Genomic DNA, 13,506 nt, shown 5'->3' on the forward strand with positions numbered 1-13,506 from the left:
TAATTTTTTTAAGGTGGTAAAATCTATCAAATTTAGGTGTGGAACCAATAGTGAGGACAGCCATTTCTGGCTGCTATCCCCGAATGTCGGTTGACTCATCACTGTCATCAAGGAAAACCATGCCACCTGTCATAACTCGCTGGTGGTCCGTAAGGGAGCAGGCTTTCACTCCTGCAAGATGCCTCTAGATCTTGGGCCATTACCCTGTTTCCTTGGATCCGAGGAAGAAGAGCTCTTAGCCAAACAAAAACAGTTTTACGGCATATTACAGATCGATAAAATAAACCAATTTTTATGCTGAATGTAATATTTAGTTTTATTTATTATTATATATATTAGTTTAACTATATCAACTATATGGTTAGTAAAGTTTAAAAGATATTACAATACTTATTGTACCATCCTTTATATTATCAAAATTTAAAAAATCATAAAATATAATTATATTATTATTAATAATTATAAAAAAATTAATATGAATTATATATATATATATAATGTAACTAAATTTTTAATCATTTTCTTATAAAATTCTTAACCTGATTCAATAAAATGACATAGTAATACCACTGGCTTAAAAGGCCACGAACACAGTAGTTAATATGGAGGCTTAAAAGGCCACGAACACAGTAGTTAATATGGACAGGAAACTGCAAGAAACTCTACAGAGATATCTACTTTCTTTTATCTATAATAGAGAAAATGAAGGCATGTAAATAGGTGCCATGTGTTATCTGTTTTAACTCCAAATTGCAGCGTTGTAGGGTGTTTTAATGTAGCGCGTGACCATCGGATGTCCAAAGTTCTTCAATTTCATTTATATATTAAAAATATCTTTTAAATAATAAAAATTACGATCCAACCCCAAGATATATTAATAAAAATTACGATCCAAAGCTGCGTTTTCTTCATCTGTTTTAACACCAAATTTCAGCGTTGTATGGTGTTTTAACTCCAAAGTTCTTCAATTTCATTTATATATTTAAATAATAAAAATTACGATCCAACCCCAAGATATCAGCTTTAAATAAAAGGTACTTACGCTGCGTTTCTTTCTCCATCTCAAAAGCCATCCAGCCAGCAACGTTCTTAAAAACGTTTTGTGTTTTTTAAGGTTATATGAAAATGAGAATATTCCAACCTTGATAATATTAAATAATGTCACCATCCGTGGTCCAACGTCTAAAACATTAATACTAAGTTTCGCTGAGAAACTTAAAGGGAAAGGCAATGTGTCCGGCAACAACAGGATTTACTCAACTCTGATCACCTTCTTATCTCCGGCTCCCAGCAAGGGGTTTTCAATTTCAATTTGACAATATGTCCTCCTCCTTTAGAGCAAGCGCCTTATTGTCACGGAACACCAGTGATTCTTCAGCTATGAAACTCAATAGTACAGAGACGGAAACTAAATCGCACGAGAGTTTTCTCATTTCGCAGGGTAGCGGACACTCTGAATACAGCAACGGATCTACAAGAAGTCTGCAGTCGGAATTGAATGTTTCTTCTACGCGAAGCATCCAATCATACCCGAGTTTTTGTTCACAGGGTAGCATATGCTCGATCCCCTCTTTAGGAATAGATCGGCCTCCAGGGAGCAACCTTGGAGACGGCGTTTATCAATGCATAGCTACATTGAGAGGTCACGGTGGGTGCGTGTTTTCTCTAGCAATGGCGGGCAACCTCCTCTACAGCGGATCCTCCGGTGATGACATGCGGGTATGGACGCATCCCGAGCTCAGTGAGCACTGTAAGTTCGGTCACGGTGATGGAGCTGTCAAGTGTATTTTGGTTTCTGGGTGCAGGATATACAGTGCGCATCAAGATCATAAAATCAGAGTTTGGAAACGCGCTGAGAACATGCAGCCGTCTGAACATAAGCTGGTGGTGACCATGCCGACACTGAAGGATTATGTGATGAATGCCATACCACCTAAGAAGTATTTTCAGGAGCGCAGGCACAAGAAGGTACTCTGGATCGAACACCTGGATACGATATCGGCTCTATCAGTTGATAGCAATGGGTTTTTGTACTCGGCTTCGTGGGACAGGACGGTCAAGATCTGGAGACCTTCCGACTTGAGATGCGTTGAATCTTTCAGAGCACACGACGATGCCATTAATGCCCTTGTGGTTTCGCCAGATGGTTTTGTTTACACAGGATCTGCTGATTCTAGAATCAAAATCTGGGCGAAGGCCTTTGGAGAGAGAAAACATTCTCTGGTTGCCATAATTGAAAGACACAAATCTGCTATCAATGCACTGGCTCTCAGCCCCAATGGCTCCATCCTCTACTCTGGAGCTTGTGATCGATCCATCATTGTTTGGGAAAGGGAGGAAAGCGAGCGGCACATGGTTGTTTCCGGCGCCTTGAGAGGTCACAATCGCGCAATTCTATGCTTGGCGACAGTTGCAGAATTTTTATGCAGTGGATCCGCGGACAATACAATCAGAGTGTGGAAAAGAGGAGAAGGAAACGCGCATTACTGTTTGGCGGTTTTGCAAGGTCACAGAGGGCCTGTTAAATCCATTGCGTTGTCTGCGGATACTGTGGTTGGATGCCATGTCTACAGCGGGAGCCTGGATCACGACATTAGGGTTTGGTGGGTTTCTTCACGTACAAGCTGCTGTTATGATGATCAAGAAGATGTCTGTCATCACACTACCCCTCAGATTTTCTAGTGGAAAGCTTAAACGCAATTATTCTGCTCTCTATCATAAATGTGTGCAGCGCTAAAAGCTTGCCCAGAATGCTAAATTGTACGTCACTTTTGCTCGATAAATAAGATTGTACATTAGAAGGCTTCTAATTTCAATTAAGGTATGAAGGCTGGAGGTTGTTTTCCTCATCTATATCACAGTTGGGGTATTCTTTCTGTTTCCAAATGTAACGCGTTTTTGAACTAGAAGCGCGAAGCTAAGATACAGGAAGCGCGAAAGCAAACAAAAGCCTGTTCTTTACGCCATAATTTTTCATTAACAACTCTTTAGGCAAAGTGGAAAGAGATTTATGAAGTGTTTTATTTAGTTTAATATTATTACGGGGATTTAAATCTGGATATGGCCAACCTGAATTAATTTTTTAAAGCTAAAAATAGATAGCATATTAAGATGTGGATAGAGTTCATAGATCTGAAGTAAATTTTAATGGCTAAATCTGGCTATTGTCAACTGATTTTTTTTAAGTAAAAATAACATCTTAAAATGTGGTCAGAGTTGACAGATCTGGAGCGTAAATCTTAATGGCTTTTGCCTCGTATAATTAGGGTCCTCGTCTTTTATAACAAGTTGCTTTTCAACCGTTGCTTGGTTTAATATGGTGTAACTGTTACACGTTTTGATTTTTTTGGGATATTTTCCCTCGTCAATGTTTGTGTGAAAGTAATGTAAGAGTGCAAAACCTGTAAAATTTAAAAGACCTTTTAAGAAGGGAGAGAGATCAAGAAAGGAGAAGAACCTTCATTGCTGAAGTAAACAAGATTTACAATAACTTAATTGCTTGAAGGCTTCTCATATCAATTAAAACATGAAGGCTGCAGGTTCTTTTTCTCATCTAGAGCGAGTTAGGGCATTCTGTCTCTTTCCAAATGTTACGCGTTCCAGAAAAACGAAGATAAACAGATCCAGAAGCTAAGAAACACGAAGCGAGAAAGCAACCAAAAGCCTGGTTCTGGATGTGATGAGATGAAAAAACAATCACTCTTCACGCCGTAATGTTTTATTAACAACTCTTTAGGCAAAGTGGAAAGAGATTATTAACTGTTTTATTTACTTTGATATTATTACGGGGATTTAATTCTGGCTATGGTCAACCCGATTGTTTTATTTTATTTTATTGGGTAAAAATAACTTACCAAGATGTAGAGACAGTTCATAGATTTGCGGCCTAAATTTTAATGGCGTTTGCCTCGTATATATCATAACAATCTGCTTTTGCCATCAAATGCTAATGACTTGGGATACATGGCGTTAAACCATTTCTTAGTCTAATCTGTTTAGTCAAACGATGGGACTTTTATTTGATGTTTTTTTTTACATTTTTCAGGTCAATTTTTATTGAAAGTAAGTTAAGCATGCAGAAAAGCATCCAAAAATCAAATTGCAATATTTAAAAGATATTCTAAAAAGAGAGAATCATTGATGAAAGAATGTGAAAACATTTTATTGTTAAATTAAAAAAGGTTTACAACAATCTAATTTACAAGTGTAATGGAAGATAAGTCTTATGACATAGTAAATTAAAATTTTACATAAATTTACGAGTGTTCAAGTTTTTTTTTGTGAAGACGTAAAAACCAAAAATGGATCCACTTAGAGATGCTTGTTTAGGTAATCAGGTACAACTTCTTATAAATGGAGAAAACCATTAGGAAACCCACATTCCCCTACAAAAACTACACGAACAAAAAAATAGTTGAAAGATGTTGATGTGCCAAAATTGAGGCGAAAGGGAAAAATCCTTTTCTGCTCGTGAACGCTTCGGATCACTGTAATTTAAGTAGAAAATAATTAATTTTTATTGGCATGTAATTAAGTGAATTTGTTCTTTTGTTTAAATTATTCACATGTAATTAAGTTAATTGATTTTTTTATAAAAATAAAATTGTATTTAGATAAAAAAATATTTATATATGAAAATTCTAAGTATTTTTTGGGTTGGGTGGTTAAATATAAAAAGGTAAAATATTTATGAATGTAAATATATGGAGTGTAAATAAATCGATTTGTTTGGAATTTATTATTTATCATATTTTAAAGCCAAAGTTTAATAAAGACAGTATAAGGTGAAAGCCACTTATAAAGAAAAGAAACTATCACATGGAATTTGACAATGTTTTATTGATGAGCAAATCATTCTTCTATTCAACAAACTTTAAACTTTAACTTTATTTTAACATAAATGAAATCCATTATTGAAAACAAACAAAACAAAACAAACTATCACATGGAGCTTGATAATATCTGTCACAACTCCACGGTAAAAATACCAAATAAAAAAAAATTTGATCACAACTCTAATACTTTATGACCAACCTTATACATATTCGATCATGAACATTACTATACACATGTATATATATTGGCTCTCAAATACCGATGCACTATCATGGTTCGCATATACATATGTTCAACCTAATACAAAAGGTTTTACTTTCTGGTTTATTACCATACGAATCCTGGGTGATCGGATAGGGTCAAAGGTTATCAATTGGCTTGCTGTTTCGATTAAACTCTGATGCCAGGTGTGACGGAAATGTAAATGCCTTCACCTACCTTGGCCAGGTGTCTAGCACCGTGCAAGGGCCATGTGAAGTCTCGGGGAGCACACTGAGGTTTGCGCGCCATTCCTCCGCTTGGATGGACGGCGAGGATTTCCTGAACAGATCTGAGGGTTCACAAAAGTTCCAGGGTTTAGCGGGTTTTATATACCACAAGCCGCATGATTCGGGTTCATTTGCACCTGTTGGTTTTGCCGAATGCTCGTTCAGCTCAGCGACTCTTTGTCTCCATCGTATGCCAGGTCTTGCCCAGCCATTCCAGGTAATCTGACCGCCGATTTCAGAGTTTCGTTACAGCTGATGAACATTTATATACTCAATGTCTTGATTTCACAGGGTTTATGGTTTTCGGTTATTACATTCATGACTAACTTCCAGCGTTCGTTGTTTGCAGGGTTTTACCTCTCGGTCCTCCTGCCGCTCAAGGATAGATCATGCATCCGAAATACTCCCAGGTATTTATCCTCCACGAGTTGATGCAGAGCTTCGATTTGTTCAGATGTCTGAGGGTTTTTACTTGAGGGTTTACTTGTATCGTTTTTCCTTGGCCTGAGGGTTCCTCATGGCAACTCTTCTTGTTGTCTCAGGGTTCCTCTGTTCGGCCCCAAACCCTGATTGAGATTAGCGGTCGGCCTTGCCATGCCGAAACCCGCATCTAATCTGGTTATACAGTCTTATGATATATGTATTTTTTTGGTACCTCGCCCAAAATTTGTATGTTTGGCTTCTATAGTTCACGACCTCCCTTGCCGGAACCAGATGGACTCGATTTAAGTTGGAATATATGTTTATCTCAGTTCTCTTGCTGTTTAGGTATTATTTGTGATCTTTCAAAGTGTATCTGGATTCATGAAGAGGCCAGGGTTTGTTCCTCGGCTCTCTGGACATTTATGGACAATCTCTTACTATACCCTCCGGGGTTTCACTTATCACGCGGTTAATATATATATACTTCCTTCCTCCTTTGAGTATGATGGATATGTCTCCGTGTGGGTTAAATTACAGTAATAACTTGTTTTGTCTATATGCATATGAACTTGCTTTCCAAATGCACAGTGCCGTTTCATTAAAGTTATTATCTGGTTTATCTATTTGCATATGAACTGGCCTTTCAAATGTACAGAGTTCTTTTCGTTTTAAAGTTATTATCTTTCCTCTGCTTAACAGAGTCGAGGGTTTCGTCTATGGCATGCCCATTTCGCTAGTCAATGCATGACTGCATATGGCGGTTAAGCGGCTGTCTACCACGGCGGTTCTGTGACACCATGTCACTGTTACTATGCTGATGATATTATTTGTTTGCACTCTGGGGTAATACAGTAATCGTCTTTTATCTGTTTCGTGTATAATGAGACTAAACCCTAGGTTTATAGCCCGATGGGTTCACTTTGGAACGACTTTACCATATACTATGGACCGCACTTAATGTCTCAATATGCTTCTTGGCTGTTATAGAGCACGACCAATCTATGTGCCGTTCTATTGTTTCCATAATCATTATACTGTTATGTTTACTAATAACCCCTTCCACTGTTGCATAGTTTAATGCATTTTCTACTATGCACTCACGTCTTCTGCATAAAGTTATGGTCTTTCGGGACCATTGTAATGTTTCTATACAGATATGCATCGGCTTCCATACCGTAATGAGCATCAGTTTCTATACGATTAACATGCATTGCTTTCATACAGTTAGCATGCATCGTTCCTTACAGTTTATCATGCATCGTCCTCTTTACAGTTATCATGCATCGTTCTTTTTACAATTATCATGCAACATCTTATTTACAGTTATCATACTTCGATTCTTACAGTTAACATGCAAAGAATGTAGCAGATAATCTCTGTTTATGTCTGAATAGCCAGTTCTAAACACTCTTAGCAACTGTTTAAATATTATATGATCTAGTTAGCAACAGAACTCAGGTGCAACTATACCCTCCATCCATACACCCAGCATACTAATACAGAAATATAATTCTGGTGAATAGCTCATAGCTGGTCTGTTAGGCACAATAGTTAATGCTCCAGAAGTTCACCTGCAATTTACATGCTTGCTCTTATCCTCCCAGCCATGAGATCCATCAATACGCTGGATTCTCCCCCCGAGCTGTCTTGCAGGCCTGCAGCCCTCAACAAGACTCATGCACTGTTGTGCTAGGGTTATCTGGTCCTTACCAGACTTAACCCTCCTTTTCTTTCTTTTTCTGTCTTGCAATTTCTCTCCCCCTGTCTGTCCCAACAGCCCAGGGGTTTTCCCTCCCAGGACTTTTCCTGGCTGAAGGGTTAGTTTCTTTTTCAGTTTTATAACTGTTTCTTTTTCTTTAAGAATCCTCCCTCAGGAGGCTGCCAGCATTTTTCCAAAAATATCTTCCATTTCATAAATAAAGTAATATCATTTAACAACAGTAATTAACAGTTCACATTAGTTTCTTACCATGGTAACTTTTCATAATTACATGTTTTACGGGGTCATCACAATATCCTACCACATAAAACATGGAAATATTTTACTGAGAAGCAGATCATTATTCCATTTAAAAAACATTGAAACTAATCCCAAAATTGAGGGGAAAGGGAAAAATCCTTTTCATGGTGATCACTGTGATTTAAGTAAAAACCATTAACTTTTATTAACATGAAATTAGGTGAATTTGTTCATGTGTATAAAACATTGATATACATTTAAAAAAATAAAATTGTAATTACATGTACGAATATTTGTATAAAGTTATGATTCTGTATATATATATATATATATATATATATATATATATATATATATATATATATATATATATATACATATATATATATATATATATATATATATATATATATGAAAGAGGATGAATTTTATAAATAATTTATAATTAATATTTTATGAAATTGTAATTTTTAGTTGGTTAAATTAACTTTGTAAGTTTTTTTTTTTAATTCTTGATAAAATCAGTTAACCAATATTTAAAACAAAATTAAAATAAAGAAAAGTTAAACCTAAAAAGTAAAAGAATTATGAATGTTAATTTATGGAGGGTAAATTAATTATTGATCTAAAATTGAGTATTTATCAAGTTTCAAAGTGAGAATCTAATAAATATATATAAAGTGAGAGCCACCTATAAAAAAAAAAAACAACTATGATATGGAAAATGACAGTGTTTCACTGATGAGCAAACTATTCTTTTATTCAACAAACTTTAAACTTTAAAACTATCCTATAAAACTTAAAAAAAATAAAATATAAACTATCACATAAAAAAATATAAACTATCACATAAAACTTAATAATATCTTACCACATGAAACATGACAATGTTTCACTAATAAACCGATCATTATTCCTTTCAACAAACAAGCTATTCCGATTTACAAAGAATCCAGCAACAGACAGATCGTTCTTCCTCAATAAACATTAAAACTATTCCAAAAATTTTGCTATTTTAATTTTTATTAAAATAAAATAATAATCCACCATTACCCGAAAATAGAGATGCCATATTAATGATTTCAATTGGATTGATCCACTGGCTGGGTTGGCATACGGACTTTCATGCTACATGGTACTAAAAGCTGTTGGACTGTTAGTGCAGCAGAAACGAGCAGAGGAGGAGGATATGGCGTATTACAATATGGTAGACCTTTGTCTTAGATGCTCTTTGTGTGTGGGTACAAGATTGTACGCGTTATGTCGTAGGCTGCTAACGAGGCGAAAATAGTGAGAGACACTTTAATTCGGCCCAAAGTATAAAATTGACAGGCACTTTACTTTCATTGATAAAGTAAATTATTCCAAATTGGGGTTAATTTTTGTAAAAATAATTAAGTGCTGTTTAGGGTTTTTATAATTTTTTAGTTGTTATAATTATTTAGTTGATAGTAAGATTTAATTTTATTACTTGTTATAGATTGAACATTGAAATTTATTTTAAAATTAATTATGTTATTTTTTGGTAAATTCAATTAATTTATTAAAAAGCTTTTATTTAAATATAATTTGTGATATTTTGTAAGTGCTATTAGTAAGTAATAGTAATAGTATTGTAATTTAGTTTATTTAAATATTTAAAATTTTCATAATAAAATAGATAATTTTCATAATTAAAAATTTTATTATAATTTTTTAAACAATATAAATATTTATTTTTTATAATTAATAATAATAAAATTAAAATAAAATTACAATTTAATTAAATTTTATGATTCTATATGATTATTTTTAATATTAAAAATACTATTTTATAAAGTTAAGTTTTTTATTTCTATTCATCTTTATCAACTATATATTAAAATAATTATAATAATATATTTAGATGTTAGAAGAGTCCGACTAAAATTGAATGGCTTTTGACCGAGATAGTGGCTTTTAACGTCTTTTATATATTGTAACTTTGATCTCATTAGACATGCAGAATCCACACCTTCACTTTTGTTAGAGGGATCTGCGATGCATCGTGGTCCTTACAAAATGGGAAGGCTGGAAAGTTGAGAGGTTCAGCTTCTTTACATATGAATAACAAACCATTGGCATGGGCAAAGTGAAATGAACATGGATTATTGTGAAAATAATATACAATTTTGAAAGCTCTAAATAATGGATTTGGGAAATTTATAAACTTGATTTAAAATTTTTAAAATCATTTTTATATTAATTATGATAATATTTATTTTAATTATGGTAATATTTACTTTAATTATGGGTTTAGAGGAGTTCTTTATGAAACAAATATTGTCCTGTAATGCTATATTTAAAAAAATTAAATAATATTTATATTCTTTAAATAAAAATAATATTGTGTATAAATAAAATACATTAATTTCCACTTTAATTTCACAAGTAATTGAGAATAAAATATTTTAAATTTTTTTTTAGTATGATAGAGATATGTAATTCATTCACCATTTACTATGGACTTAATAGATTACATGTAAAATAGTACTATTGATATTATATTTTCCATTTTTTTCTATGTTTAGTTGGCATGTAATATTTAAAATAAAAAATACATTAATAACAAAAAAATTGTATTTTAACATTAAATATAGAGAGAAAGAATCATGAAGTTCTTATTCCAATAATAAGTTCTTTCTAATTCAAGGTATAGAGAATATTTTTAATTTATCTAATGTTTAATATGGTGTTGTGTGTAACATTTAAAAAAAATCATAGATAGATCCATTTTAATTCTGGATCTACCAGGTAGGGAGAGCGATTAAATATCTTGAGGTGCCAGTGTTATATATATATATATATATATAAACCTTGATTTAATCTCTGTGCAATATCCAAGAAATATTGTTATTAATAGTTAGGGTTGAGAGTTTAGAAACATATTAAAAGTATAACTCTTTTTATTTTAGATGTAATTAAAAAAAGTTATAAAATTAACTTAAAATATAGTATTTATGAAATGTTTTGATTGTGAAATGAATTATGGTTTTTGGGATGTCGTATTAGCTACTGGTATTTTGACAAAACCTATTTACAAGTTAATAATACCCATGGAAAATTTTTATTGTAAATATTAAATTTTTATATGCTTATTACTTGAATTTAAATATGATTAGAGAACCATTATTAGTGCCTACTTAAATATGATCAGAGAATCACTATTAGTGTTTGCCAAGCTAAGAATCTCGCAATCAAATTTCTTGTTTAGTATTGACCAATGCAACTTATAATGATTAACTTTGAAAAATAAATATTTATCTTTTAATATTATTTAAAAAACTATTTTTCAAACTTTTGATGAGAGGATAACTTAAAGGTCTTATTGTAGTGTTTGCATGATATAATTTCGTGATAAATCCATCACATTTTTTTTGCCATAATTTATGGTACTCACACATGATTTTTAGATATGTAAATAAATATATCTATCAAAAGTCACTTCCCACCATTATTTATGAATTCCTCTAAAATTTTGCATGAGTAGAAGCGTAAAAGTGTAGACTTACTAGTGGTTACTACCCACAAAAATTTATCCACTTGAAATATCAATTTATTAACTCCTTCAAAAGAAAGACTATAGAATTGGATTTTTCAATAGATTTTTTGATTTTCTTGTTCATCATTGTGTAATTAAAACAAATGAAGTTGATATATTTTTTCTATATATATTTTTCTCAACATTTAAAAACGTTGACGGACAATATTTCTTATATTATAACTAAGGCTTACATGTCACACTCCCTTGCTATACAAGTAAAGTAATTTTTTTTTATGATTAATTACCATGCATCAACCATGCACGCGATCCATATTAATATTTCTAGAGTACATACATCTGTAATATTTACATGAGTCTCGGTTTATCGAGTCAGCACAGTTCAAGTGTTGTTTTATACATAATTAAGGTTACACACATACTTGCACACTTTACATAATGGTTACGATGTTTATACATATACCTCCTTTCAATGCTATCACCCATTTCCAGGATTGTTAATAGTTGAACGTTGATAAAGTTGATGTATTGACATAATACAACTCAGCGGTTGCAGTGCGGAACCTATACAATGTATGGTGTGGTTGTCAAACTTAAATACGGAATTTATGGCATTTACTGTCGAACTACAGTTTATAATTCCAAGACATCTGCACTGTGCGTTAAATTTGCTGGCAGCATCACCATCGTCCATTTGGATGGATGGACGGTCAGCTAGCAACCCGCCATGTGACTACGCGTGCCCGGGGCTCCAAGCGCCATACGGCCGGATGCTCTGGACTTGCCATTCCGCGCCACATCCTTCCCGAACTCCAACGAGCCATCGAACGGAGGTAAGAGGCTGCTCCGGATCAAGGGTTAAGATTGCACCACGAAGCGGAAGGAAGATGAGATATCTGTAGAGGTATATTTCCTTTTTCGACTCATTCCATTTTCATTTTAGTGTGACGGTGTTGCTCGCAGCACTGTGGCGATTACCTGGTTCTGAAACCCTTCTTACTCAAGCAACTTCGCGCCTCGGCTACAGGTATAATGTAAATTAATCTGGTTCACATTTTCTTAAGCTTGATGATTCGGTTAATGGTTTATGCCACACCAGTTATTGGTTACCGTCTGCATAAAATTTCTCTGTTCTCGTTCAGTCTTTAATTGTTTTCTAACCAGGTTCTCCGTTAATGAAATGGTTAATGTGTTCAGGTGGATGGTTGGTCATTTAGCCCTCGATGTCAAGGAGCTTCTTCACGCTACTTGCTAACCCAATACCAGGTAAGGCTTGTTTACTGTGGAAGCTTGCTATACTTGACTTTTCAAGGCCACGACTGAACATTTGTTCACTTGGGCAGGAATGCCGGGTGTTACTCTCTCGGATTTGGGTCCCTGTACAAGCTCAGGGTTCTCCCGGTTAATGGTCTTCCTGGTTCTATTTTTTTCTTGTCGGGTTCCTTGCCCCTGCTTAGGCGGAACTCCTCTGTTAAGAGGCACTGCATGTTGAGCATGCCTGTTTAGTTGTGACTTAATTAGCATGCATAACTGTCGTTTAGCTAAGTAACTTATTTTCCTTTGAACGCAGACAGTGTTTATTTATTAAACTAAGGTACTGAACTATGAGGGTTTAACTCCTGGTTAAAACTCGTTGAGATAATGTATATGAGACACGGGTAACTCCGTAAGCTTCAGCTTTATTCATAATGTTGTATTTTCGGTTATCCGCCTTCTCTGAACTGGGCTATGTTACAGACTTATTGTTTTATAATATCTCATCTTCAGAATAAGGCTATTGTTTTCCTTCCTTTCTAATGATGAATCCATATTTTACATGATTCCGCCTTTGTGCCCACTGCTGGTTAAGCATATGCTTCGACTCGGCTAGAGTGGTTCATCCAGAGCGGGGGTTTGCAACTAAGTTTGGCCGAGGATGCATGTGACCACAGTTTCTATGCCCGTTCCTCGGCGTCCATACTTAATTGTTTTCGTATTATTTTAGCCATGAATGCATATGTATATTTCTGTTCATGCAACACAGTTATGCGGTTATAAGGAATTGTTATTGTATGGAGCCTGTTTTGTTATCAACCTCTGTTAAAACTTGCGGTCCACTTGACCGAGGTTTGAGGTATTTCATCACTTCTCTATGGTTTATAATGTAGCTTATTATATGGATTCACTTGGTCTGCGTATCACACCAGCTTTACTTTCTGGTACATTTCGTGATTATAATGTATACTACAGTTTTCTTTCAGCAGAGAATGCTTGTAAATTTCCTTCTCGTTTTCTGTATA

General features: G+C 34.1%; 1 protein-coding gene across 1 annotated transcript; it reads left to right on the forward strand.

Annotated features, from left to right (window-relative positions):
- The first annotated feature begins 1,319 nt into the window (after nt 1–1,319).
- On the forward strand, nt 1,320–2,769 carry LOC149207195 (protein JINGUBANG-like). Its single transcript, XM_089393857.1, has one exon. The coding sequence runs from the start codon at nt 1,321–1,323 to the stop codon at nt 2,680–2,682; it is 1,362 nt and encodes a 453-aa protein (XP_089249983.1). The 5' UTR covers nt 1,320; the 3' UTR covers nt 2,683–2,769.
- The last annotated feature ends 10,737 nt before the right edge of the window (nt 2,770–13,506 follow it).

The sequence above is a fragment of the Pinus tabuliformis genome, chromosome 1_2 (genome assembly GCF_031772625.1).
Source record: "Pinus tabuliformis cultivar Carrire ecotype Pingquan chromosome 1_2, CPIR1, whole genome shotgun sequence".
In the NCBI taxonomy this organism is placed as follows: Eukaryota; Viridiplantae; Streptophyta; class Pinopsida; order Pinales; family Pinaceae; genus Pinus; species Pinus tabuliformis.